The sequence below is a fragment of the Cupressus sempervirens genome, chromosome 10 (genome assembly GCF_028749045.1).
Source record: "Cupressus sempervirens isolate cs-2001-9-10 chromosome 10, ASM2874904v1, whole genome shotgun sequence".
Taxonomy (NCBI): Eukaryota; Viridiplantae; Streptophyta; class Pinopsida; order Cupressales; family Cupressaceae; genus Cupressus; species Cupressus sempervirens.
Genome location: NC_143127.1, coordinates 384,777,929 through 384,799,411, shown reverse-complemented (window position 1 = coordinate 384,799,411; position 21,483 = coordinate 384,777,929). Strand labels below are relative to the sequence as shown.

Below are 21,483 nucleotides of genomic sequence, written 5' to 3'. Positions count from 1 at the left end.
AGGCAACTTATTATACAGTAAACTTTCTTTAATCCATTTCCTTTCCAATGTAATTTGCAGCAATGGTATCCATTCATTTATAAATTCTCTTAATTGCCTTTTTAATACTTTTTCTTCCTTAATCTTTGCAGGTTATATTTTGGTCCATAATGTTATTTATTTGTTTCCTATTATTGCTATATCCTTTTCTTCATTTTTCACTCCTGTAGTAATTATTCCCCTATTTGCCATGTATGATAACTATCATATGCCAAGCATTAATTGGTCACTGACACGTTATATATATGATTTCGGATGTCTTCTTTGGTTCCTTGATGTGCAATCATATGTATAAAATCACCTTATACATATTATATCTCACATAGTAATATATATATATATATATATATAGTCTTATGGGATTTATTCGACTAAAGCTAGAAAACATCAACAAAAGTTGTTAGCACTGCATTACCCTCAGTTACTAATCCTTGTAGAACTTCCCTATTGACCATTAGATGCAAATAATCATAGTACATTTCTGCTGAAGAAATGATCCCACAATCGCATAAAACATCTGAGTCAACTTATGCCATACTTCTCCAAACATCAAGATCTACATCAAGGAATTTGAGCCGATAGAGATAAAGAATCACCCGAAAGAGCAGAAGCTTTCATCTTCTCTATGATGTCTAGTAGTCATGCATTTTCCTCCTTTAACTTGTTTTTTTTTTCTCCCACAACTAGTCATTCTTTTGTATAAGCAACCTAACTGTATAATTGACATTTTGTTGACAACCCAAACGTGTTTGTTTACGAAGTTCAACTCTAGTGAATTTGTAATCTGTGGATTGCATTTCTCCCATCAGTTTCTCAACAAGAGGTTCAGGTGCTTCTACATACTTGATGTTGTCATTACTAACCATACCCCTCAAAACGATCTTTTCCTTTTTGTTTGTGGGGGCCTTGGTCTTAGCAATTTGCTTGAAATCATGATCTTCAGGTGGGAGTTTCTCTTTCTTCCTCTTCTGAGTAATTACACTGAGACAAGGTGGAAGAGAGAAAGAAGAGGATCTTGCTGCAAACATGGTAAGAAAAGTGGATACCGGATCAGCTTATGCAACCGTAGTCACAGTAGGTGTTGTTTTAGTCTGGATAGAGACTGGAGTTGGACTATTGTGAGTGACTTCTGCCATGAATTGCTCAAACTATTCAAAGTTGTAAACATCAATGTCATGGATGAAATTGTCATGCTGGGAATAGTCATGGAGTTTGTGTCAAACACACTCTCGAAACTCTGATATTGATCCATTGTCAAGACCACAAGAGAAACCAAGGAGATAGGCAAAGCTAGTGTTATCAAGCTCGGATCCTCAAGAGAGGTGCCTGCTCTGTGGGAAAAGTATCCATGGCTACATCCAATGGTAAATTGGATGACTCAGCTAAGACAGATTGAGACGGGTGCAAATGCAGGGAGTGTTGTGGCAATTGATATGTCCACAAGAGGTGTCATGGGAGAAGACTTCTTTGGTGGTGGCAACAACTCATCATCACTTGAATCAATTTGGATCTCTTAAGGTTTTGTAGTCTTCACCTCAAGTACATGCCCTATTGCTTTGCCTCCTTAGATGGTAAGCTTTGGAATGAATGCACATGTGGGTTCTGAACCCAAGGTAGATATGACATCCATTCCTTTGCCCCTCATTTCGGACTTCAAATAAATTGGACTAGTGGGATCAAAGTCTTTCCCTGGTTTGATCTTGATGCACTTAGAGTCCCCTTCTTTGGAACCAAATGTTGATATTTGCAAGGATGAACTGGAAATGATCCTAGATTGAAGTACTCTCCTTGGATGACCATATCGGAGGTAAGATGGGGAAGTTCTCCTCATGATGATTTGCGTAGTTCATGTCTAGAATGTCGTCATCATCTTCAACTCTAGTAAGGATCTCTAGAAGGTCAAAATCGACAATTTGTTTGAAGGTCAATCGACAATAGTCCATCCTTTAGATGTCTATCACTGAACGTAAATTGATCCATATTTCTTCTAGGCAACAAATGTGTAAAAACGCCTCCTTATCTTATCAATTAAGCCTCGCTAGCCAAAACAAGTCCTAGGCATGAACTTCTCCAGAGTGATCCTTTGGAGTTCAAATGTAATGTTCCCGTCATAAAATAAATCATTTATTAAACTATTGTTAATGGGCCAGTTGATTTAATATATCTCGGACCTAATTTTGTTTTGTTTCCGTAGTTTGTGTCGCTGTCGGCTATCTTTGTTCACCCTCAAAAAGTTTTCCCTATAGGTATTTAAGCATGGCTTGTAGGTAGTCTTTAGGTATGCAATTTTGGATTATTTCTATGTAGTGCGAATTTCAGTTGGGATTCTCTGTTGTTCGCCATTTCGGAAGTGAAAGATCTTCCCTACTTGGCTATTCCGGTTTCAGTGGGACTCAACCCTCACCCTATTCTGTCACCTGTGATACTTCACTCGGATCTGGCAAATCGGAGCACCATCGTATTGTGAATTGGAGAAATCACTATGTTTAATTTGATCAATTCTTTGTTGTATGTATTGGGTAATTCAATCTCTTGTTTATCTACATTTAAAGCTTTGTGTTACACCATCTGTTTGCCCCTCTCCCTTTTGCCTTCAACTTAGTACACCACATGTACGACCCTCCCTGTGAGCATTCCTTTCCAACATACCGTACTACCTTAGCTTTCACCCACGTACGGTCCTGATTAAAACACCGTATGACCATCTCAGCATCGTACAACCTAGTTATTCCCCCCACCGTACGACCTTATCCTTCCCATACAACTATCACTCCACCACCAACACCGTACAATTGCATCCTTTTGATCATACGACATCCCTCCTTGTAACCGTACGGCCATCTACATTCCACTATATGGACAATAGTTGCTTCCCTCCACATTACCTATGGCCCTCACATAGTTATCGTACAACCTCCAAGCATCCACCCATACAGCCCAAGTAGTCCGTACACTACCCTTGTTCAACTGTCCTCCTCACCCAGTTTATTCTGTACATCCATTGTGACCCAGTACAAATGTTTGTGTGGAGTTAATCAGATTGCGGGATCATTACATTGGTATCAGAGCTTCGATCCTACCAGCTTGTGGACAATGAATGAGAGTTTATAGCCGGAAGAGAAGGACGTATTCCGTTGATAGAACGGCTGTAAAACTGGAACCAACAGCTGCCAAACTCATGGCACTACTAAGAGAACTTGCTAGGAATCAGGCACAGATCACTAATACTCAGCGACTCATGGAAGAGACTCTCAAGAAGTTGGTAGACAATAAAGTATTTGGAGAACAAAATGGTCATAGCACGGACTCGGTGTTAGGTAAATCAAACCCTCATCAAGCATGCTCTTGACCTTCCATGCCGTCTTTTCCCCCATAGATAGAGGCACCACATGGAGGGAAACAAACAACTTTTTGAAGAGATGCAAGAACAAGTAAGAGAAGACTGGAAGAATGCGAATTTTGAGGAAGATATATCCTACAAAGATTATGCGGATCTGAGAATGAGGTATTCGGGAGGCAAAAACTGAGGATATTTTAACAATGATCTCAGAAGAAAGTTGAGTAAAGTAAAACTGTCTCCATTTGATGGATCTGGGTCCATATCTATGCAAGCATGGGTAATGAAGGCCGCTACTTACTTCCAGCTGAATCCTATGCCAGAAGAAGAAGCAATCAAATTTGTGCGTTGCACTTGGAGGGAGTTGCGCATGAATGGTGGCATCACAACACCATCACACTGGGGCATGACCAAATAAATACTTATGTAGAATTCACTGAGAGATTGATAGATTGATTTGATGGTAAAGATTTGGAACTCAATTTCAAAGATTTGACATAGCTAAGGCAAACTGGATCGATTGACCAATACATTGCGGAATTTCAAAAATCTCTGTTTTAGTCATAGACATTTCTAAAAGAAGATAGACAGTGCTCATCATGGATGGACTGATAGAACCATTGAAAGGTTGGGTAAAGGGGTTCACTCCTGACACCCTGTCGGAAGCTATTAAGAAGGCACGAAGCATGGCATCATCATCGATGTCATCCTCTTGAAGTTACTCACACCCCAAACCACCAAGGTTTCTGAGGGACAGATGATAAACCTATGCCAGGGAAGCTGTCATTGGACGAAGCTACCAGACAAGAACTTCGAAGAAAGAAATTATGTTTCAACTGCAAGAGACCTTGGGAACCTGGCCACAGATGCCTCGGAAAAGGAAAAATACACTACATTGAGGTTGTGTGCAATGATGAGGATGAATAAGAAGAAACATTTGCTGAAGACAACCAACATCACGATGACACCAACATGGTTAGTTTGAACCGTACAGAAAGGATTGCAGCGTTGGTATGATGTGGAGGAACTATTGCCCTAGCTGGAAGCCCAAGATACATAATGTTTCATGTACGGGGAACCATTCAAGGACAAGGGGTTATGGTGATGCTTGATAGCGGAGCTACGCTAAACTTCATAAACTCCTCTCTAGTGAAACGAAGAGGTCTAACTACAGAGACACATGTAGGATTTCAAGTCAAGGTTGTTGGAGGGACTCTTGCACTGCACACACCTTGTTCCTCAGCTAAGTATCACAATGGCGAATCACACATTGATTGAGGATTTCTTTATAGTGGACCTTGATGATATGGAGGTTATTCTAGGCACACAATGGATGGAGACACTTGATGAATACGCTGAGAGTTTCAAACGAATGGACCTCACTTTTGTTGTCGATGGAAAGAAGGTTGTTCTTTGTGGAATGGAAAATGAAGGTCCGAAGGAAGTTTTTGCATATTGGATGGAGGCAATTTTTTGGCGTAATGACATTGCATGGGCTGCACATTGTTTTGTGTTGGCAGAACCTATAAAAGGGCAATGGACACCTCCCCACGGTGATGATCTCCAAAATATTTTGAGTAAACATGATAAAAATTTCATTGACATTCCTCCTGGCATACTAACTCACTGAGAGTTTGAACATACTATCGAATTGGAAGATGGAAACAAGTTGGTCATAACCACACCCTACCATCACCCCAAAAAATTCAAAGATGAGATCGAAAAAACTATTCAGGAATTGCTAGAGAAAGGATGGATCCGTCCTAGTTCTAGCCCCTTCGCATCATCAGTAGTATTGGTCAAGAAGGACGGGATGATGCGCATGTGTGTGGACTACCATGCGTTGAACAAAAAAATAGTAAAGAATAGATATCCCATTCCAAGGATAGATGAGTTTCTGGATGAATTACATGGCACAGTCTATTTTTCAAAAATAGATCTTCGTTCCAGATACCATCAAAACCACATGAGGGAGGAAAATGTAGAAAAGACGGCCTTCCATTGTCACTATGGGTATTATGAATTTTTGGTTATGCCGTTCAGATTGACAAATGCACCTACTACATTCCAATCATGCATGAATCGCATTTTCAACAAACAATTGCGTAAGTACTTATTGGTATTTTTTGATGATCTTATTTATAGCAGGACATGGGAGGAGCACTTGAAGCATCTGGATGAAGTCCTAAGGATCATGGAGGAGCAGTCTTTGTTTGCCAAGCAATCCAAGTGTGAATTTGACATGACAAAAATATTGTACCTAGGGCATATTGTCAGTAAATACGGAGTTCAAGTTCATCAAGAGAAGATTCAAGCTATCCTTGATTGGCCTCCCCCAAAATCACTCACGGATTTGCAAGGGTTTTTTAGACTGTGTAGTTATTACTGGAGGTTCATTAAAGGATTCTCTCAACTCAGCGCACCCTTAATGGATCTGACAAGGAAGGGGCCTTTCCAGTGGAACAAAAAGGCACAACTCACTTTCGATAAACTGAAAGAGGCAATGAGAACTTGTCCTGTACTTTCATGACCTGATTTCACTTCACCATTCATTTTGGAGTGTGACGCATCCGAAGAAGGCATTGGCACGGTATTAATGTAGGATAGACACCCCATAGCTTATGAGAGCAAGAAGCTTACATAAACAGAATGCTTTTATTCCATCTACGACAAAGAAATGTTGGCCATTGTACATGCACTAACCAAGTTTCAGTAGTATCTGGTGGGTGCCAAGTTTGTCATCCGTACAAATCACAACAGTTTGAGATATTTTCTAGAGCAACGGGACTTGAACGAGAGGCAACAAAAATGGGTAAGTAATGTTTAGGCTTTTGATTTTGACATTGAATAAGGGAAAAACAATGTGGTTGCAGATGCCTTGTCTAAGAAACCTGCCATCTGCTCACTAAACCAAATTTTAGCTGATTGGAAGGCACATTGTTGGTAGAATATTCCAAAAACACATTTGCCTATGAGCTAATGGATGGCAACACCCAAGATGATTGGTACAGAGTAGTGGATGACATCATCTAATAAGAATTGGATATTTTGTGTTGGAATCCAAATTGAAACAGAAAATCTTGAAGGAAGTACACGACACCCTTGGCAGGACACCCGATTTCCTCAAAAGTTATAGAAGTCTCCGAGGTTTTCATGGAAAGGACTTAAAGGGGATGTGTTGCAGTATGTAAGACAATGTGCGGTCTGCTAGTAGAACAAATCCGAACATACTCTACCTGTCGGGTTTCTGTAACCTCTGCCAATTCTAGAACATAAGTGGGAAAGTATCTCGATGGATTTCATAATGGGGCTTCCCAAGGTGAATGGAAAGGATTGTATTTTTGTGGTGGTTGACAGATTGAAAAAATACGCACATTTCTTCGCCATCCCCTCAAATTTTTAGGCTGCACAAATTGTTGATCTAATTTTTAGAGAAGTCTTTGATCTGCACTGGTTAGCTTGAAACATTGTCAGTGATCGAGATGGGCGATTCATCAGTATCTTCTAGACAAAACTGTTTCAATTGGCAGAGACTGAATTGTCACCAAGTACTAGTTACATTCCTCAGACAGACAAACAAACAGAGATTGTGAACAAGTGGCTCGAAGGATACCTTCCAAACTATGTTTCAACACAACAACGAGCGTGGGTCAAGTGGATACACCTACGAAAATATTGTTACAATACCATATATCACATGTCCATCAAGATGGCACCATTCAAAGCTCTGTACGGGTACAAACCCCTCTCCATCGACACAGTGTTGGGAGATAGTCGCGCACCGAGGACGAGGGACTGGCTTCAGGAGGGACAGGACATCTTACGACACTTGAAGGAAAACTTACAATGGGCATAGAATCAACAAAATATGTATGCCAACAGACACCGAATGGAGAGGAGTTTCAAAGTAGGGGACTTGGTTTATCTCAGGTTCCAACCATATCGACAGTCCTCATTGAAGGAAAAGGGAAAAGAAAAATTGAGGCCACGATTTTATGGCCCCTATCACATAATCCGTCACATTGGTGAAGTCTCTTACGAGCTGGAACTTCTAGAGGGAAGCCTTATTCATAACATCTTTCGTGTTTCATGCTTTAAGAAGGCATAGGGTAGAACGTCACAGTGGCCACAGACCTTCCACCCCTCAATGAAGAAGGAAAGCTCATCTTGGAAATAGGCGAGATCATCGAAGTACGTGAGAAGATTCTGCGGAACTGCATGGTGAAGGAATATTTGGTGCGTTGGAAACACTTGCCAGTGAACGATGCGACGTGGGAGGGCGAGCACATTCTCTGGCACCCAACATTGCATTTGCTTGAGGACAAGCAAAATTTGGGATGGGAGGACTATAATGTTCCTGTTATAAAATAAATCATTTATTAAACTATTGTTAATGGGCTAATTGATTTAATATATCTTGGACCCATTTTTGTTTTGTTTCTGTAGTTTGTGTCGCCGTCGGCTATCTTTGTACACCCTCAAAAAGTTTTCCCGACGGGTATTTAAGAATGGCCTGTAGGTAGTCTTTAGGTATGCAATTTTGGATTATTTCTCTGTGCTACGAATTCTAGTTGGGATTCTCTGTTGTTCGCCATTTCGGAAGTGAAAGATCTTCCCTACTCAGCCATTCCAATTTTGGTGGGATTCAACTCTCACCCTATTCTGTTGCCTGTGATACTTCACTTGGATCTGGCAAATCAAAGCACCATCATATTGCGAATTGGAGAAATCACTGTGTTTAATTTGATCAATTTTGTGTTGTATGTATTGGGTAGTTCAAGCTCTTGTTTATCTGCATTTAAAACTTTGTGTTACACCATCCGTTCGCCCCTCTCCCTTTTGCCTTCAACTCAGTACACCACCTATACGACCCTCCTTGCGGGCATTCCTTTCCAACATACTATACTATCTTAGTTTTCACCCACGTACAGTCCTCATTAGAACACCATACGACCATCTTAGCACTGTACGGCCCAGTTAGTCCCCCCACTGTACAGCCTTATCCTTCCTGTATAGCTATCACTCCACCATCACCATATACCATCCCTCCTTCCACCATACCGTTGCATCCTTTTGACCGTACGACACCCCTCTTTGTAACCGTATGGCCATCTACATTTCACCGCATGGACAACAGTTGCTTTCCTCCACATCATGTACGACCCTCACATAGTTGTCGTACAACCTCCAAGCATCCACTTCTATGGCCTAAGCAGTCCGTGCACCATTCTTGTTCAACCGTCCTCCTCACCCAGGTTATTATGTACATCCATTGTGACCTAGTGCAAATGTTTGATTGGTGTTAATCAGATTGCGGGATCATTACCTCAAACTCTATGTTCTTTGCTTTAGGCACAATGTGCAAAGAGTAGCCACCAATCTTTAGAGGATCTCTTGAGGAAATCTCCACCCCAAGTCTATCCAGTGTAGATTAATATGCTTGTACTGCCATGTGTTGCCTCGCTAACTCCATCAAAATGATTTTACCACTATGGGAGCATTTATCGTTCACCTCTAAGGTACCCAACTCGCATGTATGTGAAGTTGGGAAATTGAAGAAATAAGTAGGCATGCCTCCTCAAATACAGGCTTCTTTGGGAGCTATTTATCAAATAGGTATATGCAATGCCCATAGAAGGCATTCAATACCCTCCTATAATGCATCTCAATGGCCCTCAAAGATAGCTAATCATAGTATTCCCAAACTGGCATTGACATCCAGTCTCTCTTGGTAGACAATCCTGAGAAAGAACACAGGGCAGTAGCAATATCCACCAAGTAGGACTTCATGTAGAACGTCCCAGTGGTGGTGACCTGGGACAACTGCCCTTATAGGACATCGTTGATCATTTCTCCCCAAAAGATCTTTTGTTTGGTTCTAATGATGAGAGCAATGTATTTGTACATCTATGGTTCAAAGGTATCCTTTGAGACTACTGATGCGAGTGAGCAGTGCGATGAAATCATTGATCTCCTCTATGAAATCTGAGTGGTGCACTCCCTTTGGCCATCTAACAAGATTTGGCCTCTTATTGATCAGCCAATTATCATTCAGGCATTTGATGCAATACGCGGTATCGCCGTTCCATCTATCCAAAGCCTTTTACTTTGATATGTTGGTGACCAATGGAGTAGGAGGAACTCAGAAGATTCTATCAATAGTCTCTGGGTCTAGACTAATGCTAGTATTTCTGTCTTGATCTCTAACGGTTCTAGACGTAAGACTGAAGTTCATGGCACAACCATATACAAACTCCGATTGATGGGCAGCCAAGGAGAAAATGAAAACTAAGTGTATGCTACTCTATGTAGAACACGTTATCTATGATGGTGGCATAAACTCTTCAAAGTCATTGATATCCATCTGTGAAATATCAGCGTCCTTGATATCTTCATAGTATGAGGTAACTTGTGATGGAAGAATAGAGTTGTAGTACAAATCATATTGATACTTCATCTTTTTCTTTTATTTACCTTTGACTGGTACAATTTCCTTTGACATAGAAATGTTGTGTGCGCACGTGACTATGACATGAAAATTTCAAAAGGTGAGAACCAAAGTAACAAGACTTGAACTTGGCTCGGACTTGGCAAGGGTAACTTGACTTGTAAACTGGCTCAGACTCGCCAGTGACTCGGCAAACTGACAAAACCCTTCAAATTTTGAGATTTTTTAGGATTTAAAGAACATTCCATGCCCTAATTATTGAATAAAGCTTAAAGACACAATAACATCATGAAATAAAAGGTAATTTGATCACATACTTAAACATACATTGATTACATAAGTACAAAGGTAAATTGCTAAATACTAAATAGTAGCTGAATGAAATAGAAAATATAGATATATAAAATCAATGAAACCCATCAAAATCTATATCAAAACCATGAAATCCATCACATCAATAGTCATCATCAAATGTTCCAATCTAAGTTAAACAAGACTATAGCTATGGATCCTCATCCTTAGCCTCAGTATAATCTATAATATGACTCTTAGTAAGGCGTCTAAGGTAGGTCCTGGATAACTGATTAGCCATAGCCTCAGCGTGTGAGGTAACTCTAGGATCAACTGTAGTCTCTGCTAGTGCATGTGAGGTGCCACTAGGAACAATTGTAGTGCTCTGGTCCTCTATTGCCATAGCCACGTCCTTAGCCTCTCTGTCTGCCTCGTCAACCCACTCTAGGTCTTCATCATCAAAGAGAGGATCAGTAGCCTCAGTGATCCACTTAGACTCTGGATCAACCTCTAGAGTAATTGGAGAGGTGTCACTATCCAAAATCTCCCTGGTCCTAATGCGTAGGTTGTAATGCACAAAGACTAGCTTATTCATTTTCTCCACAGACAACCTATTACACCTCTTCGAGTGGATGTGCTCAAACATGCTCCAGTCGTTCTCACATCCAGAAGTGCTACTTGGCTAGCTCAATATACGGATGACAATTTGTTGAAAGTTTTTGGATAAGGCCCAAACATTTGCCACCATCTATCTGAATTTTGAAAAAAAGGAAAAGAAAAAAATATTAGTCTCATTTCAAAATTTGAACTTTAAAGCTAGAAAGTTAGAAACTAGATAGTATATATGTGCATTACTACATACTGTATAAGGTTTAAGCTGTAATTTTTACCTGGCTGCAATTTTGTACAACCTTCTTTGCAAATTTGACATGAAAAAATGAGCACTATTGCATTATTATAGGCATCCATCTTAAGCAATATATCTGTGGCATAAGTGGCCATCTTCGATATCATAGTGTATAGGCCACTAAGAACTTCCTCATCTGCCTTGAAATCATCACAGAAACAATATGTCGAATTGCGGTAATAGTCTGTTTTTTAAAAATTTTTAAGAGGGGTAAACGCTTTGACTTGGAGCTATGAACCAGTGAGGCCACAAATGGGGGACCTCATCCCCATGAGATTTGAACCTTGATGGCAAGGATAAAAACACAACAACTTAACCATCACAACATGCCACTATTGGCATTGCGGTAATAGGCTGTTGTGCGGATGAGTCTATGAAGTTGATTTTGCCATCTACTATCAATTATGTCCCAAATAGGATCATACTTGTCCTCAACTCTTACATATTTCGCTCTAATAGCCTCCTTGGCCCTATCCATGCCCTTATATATGTAGCCCATAGTGGGCTTCTCCCCATTAGCAACTCGTAGAAGGGCTAAAAGGGGCTCAGTGATCTACAAAAAAATTAAACAAGAAAACGATTTAGTGAATGAGGAACTTTGCAAAGTTGCACAATGAAAATAAAACAATAATATATATGAGATAAACTAATTTATAAATTTTAAAACTTAAGCTTTTAAAATTTAAATCACCTCCACAATCTCCTTACATGACTCCCAAAAACCTTCATCATAAATGCATTTTGTTGCATCTATCCCTACAAGGGTGGTGGCAAAGGAGGAAATCCATTGTCAACAAACATACACCTCAAAGGTAAATTGAACTGAGCAAGGATTTTAGTGTGATAAAATTAGAGGCAAATCTTGTGATATTGAGACGAGCCAACTCCTTTCCCTCCGTGTATTCCCTCATAATGCTGAGGACCAAGACATGATTATAGATGAACTTGCAAAGATTTTTGGCCTTAGCAACACATGATTTCACCCATTCAATCTTGCCAATATCCTCTAACATGAGGTCGAGGCAATGGGCCGCACATGGAGTCCAAAAGATTCTTGGGTGTCTCTCCATCAAAAGTTTTCTTGCAGCAATTTTAAATTAGTTCGTAAAAAATTAAAAATTTAGATGTGTTAAAAAACTTTTAATTTTCAAAATTTAATGAAAAACTAAAATAAAAAATTTAGAAACTTAGAAGTTAAAATTTTACCTGCAGCAACATAATTAGCTGCATTATCAATCACCACCTAGACAACATTTTCTTCCCCTACCTCCCTTATGACCTCCTCAATAGCCTCACATAAGCATTTTGCATTTTTGACATGTGAGGAAGCATCTATAAACTTCAAAAACATGGTGGATCCTAAAAGTGAAAATGAAACAAAAAAATTATCATTGAATAATCAATAAAACAAAATTTTAGTTATTAAATAATACATTAACTTTTAGGCTTCGAGAAGTAGAGGATGATGAATTACCTTCGCTAAAAACAAGAAAATTTAGGAGAGTCCTATTCCTCCTATCTGTCTATCTATCCGTCATAATGGTACACCCCCTCTGGCTCCAAATCTTTCAATGATCCTCCAACTCAAGTTTCATCTCTTCAACCATTTCTAGTAAGAGGGGGCCACTTAGTTCATCTTCAGTGCGGGCTTTAAACATGGAAACTGCATCAATCATCCCCTTCCAATAAGGAGTCTTGTTACATTTATAAAATTATTTTAATTAGCATTTTTCAAAATCAAGTAAAAATTATAAAATTTTATTTTAAAAACTGAATTTAAAACTTGAAACTTAAAACAATCAAATATAAATGAAGTTGAAGTGCCTGGCTGCTATAAATGGAATGTTGCAGAAATACCAAAACTTGCAAATTGTTCTTCTTCCAACTTCAGGAATCTCCCTATTCTAGACCAAGCTCTCAAGTGAGGGTTGTGCACCAGGAGTGGAACGTGGTACAAAACAATTGTCCAACCTAGATTTTCTGACTCTAGGATGAAAGGTAATGCCACTACTACTATCATGGGCAGCACTACTAGTAGTGCAAAGAATAGATGTAGAAGTAGAACTACTAGCAGAAGCACTAGGACGATGGGGGGAAGGGAAGAACCTTCTTCAACACAACCTATTGAACCTAGGGGTGTAAAACTAGATACAAAAGCAATTCCACATGAGCGCGGATGAGAAGTGGAACCAATCTGAGCTAACTCTGCTAATTGTTTTTGTCTTAATTCCTTTTCTTGTTCATATTTTTCTAAGGCAACATAACAAAAACGTTAAGCCTCAGAAGTTGCAGCTTTACAAGGCTTAGCATCATGACCACGTATACCAGTGATATGGTATTTCAATCTATTTATCCCCCTACTATTAATGACCTTACAAAATAGGCATTTTGTTTGAGTTATACTTTTATCGGGAAAGTGTATGGTGTACTTCCAACACTCATCTTTTTATTGCCTTTAGAGAGCTTGGGTTTTTTAGCTAGAGGAGCAATTATGAGTAAGGAAAAATGTCAAGGTTGCTGCAATGAGACATTTTAGACCAAAAATTACCATTTAAGCGTTGTATTTTATAAAGATCTTAAGTAAAACAAAACCCATAAACATACAGAAAAGATTCATCCAAAAAATCCATAAGCATAGAGAAAAAAATCATCTAAATCTAAAATATCAACTCTTACCTCTTTGAAATGAGTTGAGAAGTGTTGAGAAGAGCTCCTACAAACTCCTTGATGATCTACATGCAAGCATATAGTTGCTCCAATGTCACAAATGCAAGCTTTTCTCCTCTTCCTTTTAGTTAGTTACAAAACAATGACACTATTTCTCTTTCTTCCTCTCTCTTTCTTTCTTTTTCTCACAATAGTGTTATACAAGGCCTTTTAGGGTTATAAGGGTGAGAAAGACAAAAAAAAAATCATTAAAAAAACACTAATTTTTAAATATTTTTTGTTGATCCAACATAGCCTGTCGTGGCCGAATCACAAGAGTTGCGACCCACAAGTCATAGACTTGACTTGCAAGTCAAGCGAGTCAGCTGACTTGACTTATTGGGCCCGAGTCATAGGTCATTTTGCCGCGACGAGCCTTGATTGACTCACAGACTTGGGAGACTCGCCCGACTTGCAGCAAGTCTTGTTACTCTGGTGAGAACATCTTCATGGGATGGATCCATTGCACGATTTTCAATGCACACTTATGGGTTTTTGGACAATTTGCACAAGGAGAATGGTTATAAATTTTTGGGACAACGAAAGAATGTACGTGGTTGAACTCAAAATGGATTATTTTATGGTGGGAAAACCCAAAAACAACTTTCTAGAAGGTGATTGCATATGCGGACAGCAAGCTTTATGAATGCAGGATGCATGAAATATGGAAGGTATGGTGTCTACTTATAATGAAGTGATGCATTTTCATCATAAGTGATCCGGCAAGATTGCCATCATGAAAATAAAGTCACATGACAGTGATATGTAAAGCATGAGTGAGGTTAGCTGGAAACATTAGCATGGTGAAAATGAACTTGTTTTCCTCAGTAATTCCAATCATAGAATAGGGTTTTTAATACCAATTGCATATACAACTTAGAGGATTTGAGACAAAAGATAGGAGGAGCATGTCACAATGTAAAAAATGTGCAAAACTAAAAATGAAATGAAATAAAATAATTTGCAACAACTTGAAGAACAAAAATATACACAACAAAGCCCTATGACGAACACAATTTCTTTTATCTCTTTTCACCAAAAACAAGAGAAGTCTCTTCAAATCTTTGCGCAAAATATGAAGCAAATTCAAGAGATCTTCAGATTCAGAAAAGATTGCAACAAAAAGATTTATATAGACTTCGAATCTTGACTTAATCCTTTTGAAATGAATGCATTTTGGAGTCAACATTTGTTGCTTGCCAATTGTTGAATGATAAAGCATTAAAATGCACAAGAATAGCAACTAGATTAACCAAATAGATTGCATATGTAATGGCAACCAAAAATGGTGCCTAGGGCATCAAGTGTAATTTGTAATCAATGATAAACAAGCTGAAAACAAGATTCATTACCCTAGAATCCACCTTGAATGCAAACTTTGAGATTTGAGGAGGCAAAATGTAGAGAGGCATTTTTTAACAAAAGCGTGCCCTAGGCGGGTTGTTTGGAGGAGATGGCACATGAAAAGCTGCGTTATTGCTTCCAAAATCACTACCTATGCTTAAAAGCTCCACAAGAGAAGCCAAAACATGATTCTTGATGCCAATAACACATGCATCTAACTTCCAAAACACCATCCAAAAAACCACTAATGGAGAGAGGAGAAAAACATGTTTTCTAAGTGAGAAAGCACATTCTTTCTCCTCTAAAATCATTGCTCTTAGACTTTTGGTGAAATTGTAAGTGTAGAATGCAAAAAATGGGTTTTCTAAAATCAATAGCATTTGTATTTGCTCTCCAAATCGCTGTCACTATGCTTTTCATGCCAAACACAGCCTTGAATGAGTAATAACGAGCCTTTGGAACTCAAAAACACATGAAATGACTTCAAGTGAATTACATGATATAATGGTCACTAACGGGCTTTTTTGATGCAATAAAATGTGATTTTCACCTCAAAATCACCGACCATGTGCTTTTAGAAGCAAAACATATCATAGAAACATAATAATGTGCCTTTTTTAGTTGAAAGCACATACATGCTTTTGGGTTCAAAATCACTACTTTGCCCTTTTAAGTGAAAACTTAAGTCAAATTACATAATGGTGTGCTTTTCAAAGGCAAAAACATATGTATTTTGGTTTGAAAAAGTCACGCTTGCCCTTAAGTCATTAATAATAAGCTTTTGGAATGCAAATGAATGTGTCCTTGGGTTAAAATTCCCAACTATAAAGCATTTTAGTTAAAAAGGTTTATAACAATGGGCTTCTTATATTCAAACACATTTAAAAACCCCACTTACACATGTTAAGTTACATGCTTGTAATAAAAAAAGTATATGCATTTAAAAGAACCACTTTTGTGCATTTGGGACTTACAATTTATTGATAGTGGGATTTAAAAATGATATGCATGATGGTGATTATACATTTGGGACTTAAAAAGCTTACATTTGGGACTTACAATTTATTGATATGCAGTTACCTACCTTTGATTTGTTTTTATTTCCTCCATGATAATACTGTATAAAAAGCTTAATACCTGTCCCTTTCCACTCTTAACTATTCTCCTTTTTGGTCTTAGCATCACCAGAGATAATTTCTAAAATTTGAGAACATTGCCAAGTGAGATGAGCAATTGAATAAAACTCTCTATACCTATAAAGTATATCATATACAAGTGGCACTGAAACCAGATAGTTTGTTTGATAGCGCTTCAGATCCTCCTACAGTTAAAAAATTTCCCATGTAAGTTGAAAATGGATCATATGCACAGGTACAAATAAAGTGATGATAGAAATATTCCAGAGAGATGAAATTCAAAAAATTGAAGTCAATATGACTAAGAAATGCTAATATAACTCAACTCACTTAGAGATAACATTTTGACCTACAGCTTCAAATTAGAGAAAGAAAGTTACAGACTATAAAATACACAAAATCCAAAAGGGTGGACAAACCATATAATTTATGCCAAAATATGTTGAACAAAGATGATCTTATGTTGTCATATAGAGACCTCACCCATAGGTCATACCTTCAAGTTCTTCACATTAGTATATACTTGCTGAACCCCACGAGTGAATGTAAAATATTCTGCTGCACGCTCATACATATGCCATGGTGGAAGAAGACTGAGAAATCTGTCTCCAGGAATAGCAGGCACTCTCTCCCCTAGGTGCATAATCTAAAATCATTACATACATAGGATAGTCAAGCTTATGAGTATATATTAGATCTATTTTTGACAGTACCCTTTGTGTGAACCTATCAAGAGCAATTACAATCAATATAAATAGTTTGAATTCCCACCTGATGCAGCAAATTCTTATGGGTAAGCATGACACCTTTTGGAGTCCCAGTTGTTCCACTTGTATACACCAGTGTTGCAACATCATCTGATTTGATGGCCTCGTATCTGAAGCAATGACCTATAGATATCAATTTATAAACTGGAATCAATTGCAGTATCCACTTTTGTAACAATAGATCTTTAGTAATGTCTGCATAGATCAGAATATTGAAGCTTAACAGCCTATTTGTTCAAAGAGTAAAAACAAAATACAAAATTGAGCATTGTTCAAATATTTGAAAACAATTTTGATCTAAAAAACTATGCCACATGGGAAAAGTAAGATTCAAGCTTAAATTCGGGACAATTACTATAATTATTTACACTTAACTCTTTCTAATTCTTGCACTTGAACTAAGTAATGGAGAATATGCACTATATTACTTGCTATTTCAAACTCATTCAATTACATACATGCAAAAAAAATTTGATTTATCAGTATTCCTTTGTCAAGGGTGTTAGCTTCTTCCGGTATGCATATAAATATGTATATCAGATGATTTATGGTTGTTCCTCATATAGCAATAGCATTATGCACTAGATATGAATTAGTGTATCCTTTGGTCCCCTGTCTGATTTGCTGATTATCTGATTCAATTTCTTACTGATCCTTTCATGAGACCAGTTCCATATGTATTTACTTTCTCTTCATTCAACTAGAAACATAAAACTCTCTACAACTCTCTGTTATGAATGACTGCTTTACTCTGTTGTAACAACTGTGATGGATCCACAATACGAATCTGTTTGTCTCTTCACAATTTGCCCATACACATACAGGTAATCTTCCTCTCTCTCGCTTTCATATTTTAAACACGAATGATCACAAGGCTCATATATATATATTTCCAAGATCTGCAAAAACACTATGTTCACTCTCAAAATTTGGTCTGATATACATATGTATAAGCTGTCAATGCATACATCAATTCTTCTTTTATTTTACTAACCTTGCACACCTTCTCAAATTGATCTTCATTCCCTTTATATACCATTCATAATATTATTCAGACCAACATATAGACTGATGTCTGAGATCAGTACTGTTGAGATTCTCCAAATCAAATAATGATAATTCCCTTCTATGTTCTAATGATATGACTCGACATATTTCCTGATTGCCCCTTCTTCAATATATCGAACCTGATGACAAATCTAATCCAAAGAGGTCTCAATCCCTTCTTTATAATCTGCTTAGAGACTTCTCATAGATTCCTGAAGTAATCTTCTTAATATGCTACTCTATATGTACCTTATTTATCTTTGTTACTCACATCAACACCCTCTTCAATATCCAAGATTGTCCTTTTATAAATTTTCTATTACTAAAGATCGTCCCCCTTTAAAATTGAAGACACGCATCTTTTATTTATTATTTGCACCATTTGTTAACCATTACTTTACAAATATATTATATTATTTCTTACATTCTTTAGACTTATAGGTCATAGCTTTTTGCCTTTTGAGCGGGACAAATTAAATTTTGTCTTAATTTAATAGCTTATGGTCATTTGAATAAAACAACTTTTGTGTTATACGATCTATCTTTTCAATCAACACATGCTAAGCACTTCTTTCTTGTATCATGCTTTCCTCTAGGTTGTATCGGGTTTCCTTAATTGCTTTTCCTTAGGTGAGTTGTGTGGTGCCCCTTGCTCCCTGGCTTGTTTCTTTGACCATTTTAACTTTGTTGTTTCAATAGTACTATTGCAAACCACTTTGATAACTTCCTCCTTTGTGTGACTGAGGCTGGGTATGACATGTGGTTCTTCTTAGTTGCTCTTAGCATTGGTGGATAACAGCATCAAGGCATGCAGCAGTCAAGTGACTGAATAATCCACTTGGTTGCGGAGTTGAAGAGCATCCCCCTCATTGACACCGAACGATGGGGACCAAACAAGGGGAGACAAGTGGAAGAATTGATACCATATCTCAGGGAATCTCCTTTCATTGACCCTTACATAATATTAGTGCTGCCATTTCTTGATGAGTTGTTATTGTGTAATCACTGTCCATCACAATATTTTTATTGTGTCATTTTTGTCTTAACAGATCATTACTGTTGTTTGAACAAGACAAAAGAACTTTTTCCTTAGTTTCCTTTATTGCATCCTTCTCATGAATTGCACCACTTCATAATACAAATCGCTGACTGTTCTGTATTTCTACATCATGTCCTTTCTCCTTTATATCTTATTTCCTTCCTCAAAGAGCGGCATCCCTTGAGGCACATATCCCTTGTAACTTTTTATTTCTTTATGATGGCACCTCTTTGGCCTATTTCTTTTAATGATCTTTCTATAATATATATTCATTTTATATATAGAGTTATAGAATTTTAAAAAACATAAAAACAAACTCACAAACCTACCTAGGAATGTGATTTTTCTTGCAGAACCAGTTGAAATCCACCTTAAATCCATTCAAATCCACCTCCAATAATTTGCAATAACCTAGCAAGCCCAACAAATTCCTTCACTCACAAACCTAATAGTTGCAAACAATAGAATGAAATAAAAAAGGATATTTTTAGTGTTTAAACGTTGGTAGAGAGACACAAGCGAGTTTCTTTCTAAAACTTGCCCAATTTTTTGTAAAAACTCACTGAAAAATCAACAACTTTGGCTTGCAAGAATTTTTGGGAAAAAGTCACCAAGTAGAAAAACCCACTGAATAATCTCTACTGGGCGATTATGCTCTCTATGATATAATGCACCTATGATGCTGCTTGACACCTCATCTACGCAATTTGAGCATGTTGGGTGGATATTTTGCAACTGACAGTTTTGGGTAAAAATCTAGTTGCAAAATAGGATGACTAGCCACAGTGTGTGAGACAGAGTCTCTCCTACCTTAAAGGGAAGGATCCCCCTTCTCACTGTTCCTTGGATCAACTCAAGGAAAGCAAGAAGTCGAGAGATTTTGTAAAATAGGTGTTACTAATATTCTGTCTTCTTAGCTTTCAAGAAAGAATCCACTTACTCGTGGAGCGAGCAATGGGTAGGGTGAAATCTCTAACTACACTTCTATCTAGAGCTAGAAATGGTGATACCAATAAACCAACACTAACTCAAAGACTAGCTGAAAGTGTACAGGTTTGGCTTCAAGTCCGGTCATACTTCTATATGGAAAAAGCTTTACTAATAGGGAACAAAGACTTCTAAAAGTAAAGATACCTTAACTATTTTGTGAATTAACAAAGAAATATAAGTTACAGAAAAAGCTTCTAACTATATATCTCCACAATTGCTCGTAGTCAAAGTTCTGGCTCCAATTGCTACTTAACTCTTTTACATTCAATTATCAAGAGCACAAGATAAATCTCTGTTGTCCTTTATACTGCTTGTACCCTTCTTCAATTCACACTCATACACTCCTTATTCCTCTTCACATTCTTTTTTGGATATGATACAATGCAATACATATATACCAATCCAATTCATTACCTTCTGGAGTCGGCTACAATACCAAATTCATCATAATTTACAAAGTCGGCCCAACTGCTATAACTCAGGTCTTGAAGACAAACTTGATAATGTTCTAATACATGGAAAACACTGTCAATGCTCGGCAAACTCTGGCACCCTGCTGAAGTTGAAGCTCGGTCCATACTAATCACTTTCAAGTAGCTCGAACTCGGTCAACACTGTGTGACTCGGTGAACACTGAGAAACTGGCTTGGTCACACTAGATTCACTGAGTTAACACTGCAGAGTTTGGTTAAACTGGATAGCTCGGTAGACACTGGATAGCTAGGTAGACACTGCTACACTTGGGCTATATTGCAAACTGTCTCTAATGCTTGATAGATGCTCTGTAGCTCAGCATGAACTGCAAACTATCTGTTTAGCTCGATAGCAACATAGAAACTTGGTTAACACTACTGGATGAATGATAAGCTTGGTACCAATGTGGTATTTGACTAAGTGTTGAGTGACTAATAGAAAAATTGACCTTAATGTCAACACTTGCATTACATGTAATTATATCTTTTCATGCAATGCATCCTCTTAGACCTATAAATAGAAATAAAAACAAAAATAACAATCTTAAAGATTGTTTTTCAGTGCCTTGAACTTGATGATGACATCAGGCATTGTAGGAAGATCAATAATCTCCATTGTCTTCGATATGGCCTCTATCCTCACTGCATCTACATATGCTGATTGTACAACCTTGGAATTTGTCACTAGGGAATCTAACAAGTGCTTTGTTGAGGATTTATACAAGACAAATGAAAAGAACCAAACTGGCTCCCAACTTGAAAATTGGTGCAAATTTATTGTTTTTGCAATTTTTTAAAGTTTTCAATTCTTTTGTATCTTTCCTTGTAGTAATGAATTAACAACTTCAAGAAATTTGAAATGAGAATATTAAAATCAGACAATAACTAGATCAATAAACTTTTGCACTTTATTTGGAGAATCATAAATCATAAATACTTATAATTGAAATGGCACCTGG

The 21,483-nt window shown here is 37.7% G+C and overlaps 1 protein-coding gene across 2 annotated transcripts in view; it reads right to left on the bottom strand.

Moving 5' to 3' along the window:
• LOC149534278 (long-chain-fatty-acid--[acyl-carrier-protein] ligase AEE15, chloroplastic-like) overlaps positions 1–21,483 on the bottom strand; it is a 355,752-nt gene that overhangs the window by 105,076 nt on the left and 229,193 nt on the right. For both annotated transcript variants that reach the window (XM_089803121.1, XM_089803120.1), the window contains 3 exons: positions 16,980–17,098; positions 16,705–16,854; positions 16,326–16,393 (listed from right to left, as the gene is read on the bottom strand). In XM_089803121.1, coding sequence (XP_089659247.1) covers positions 16,326–16,393; positions 16,705–16,854; positions 16,980–17,098 — 337 coding nt within the window. The remainder of the gene's footprint in view (positions 1–16,325; positions 16,394–16,704; positions 16,855–16,979; positions 17,099–21,483) is intronic.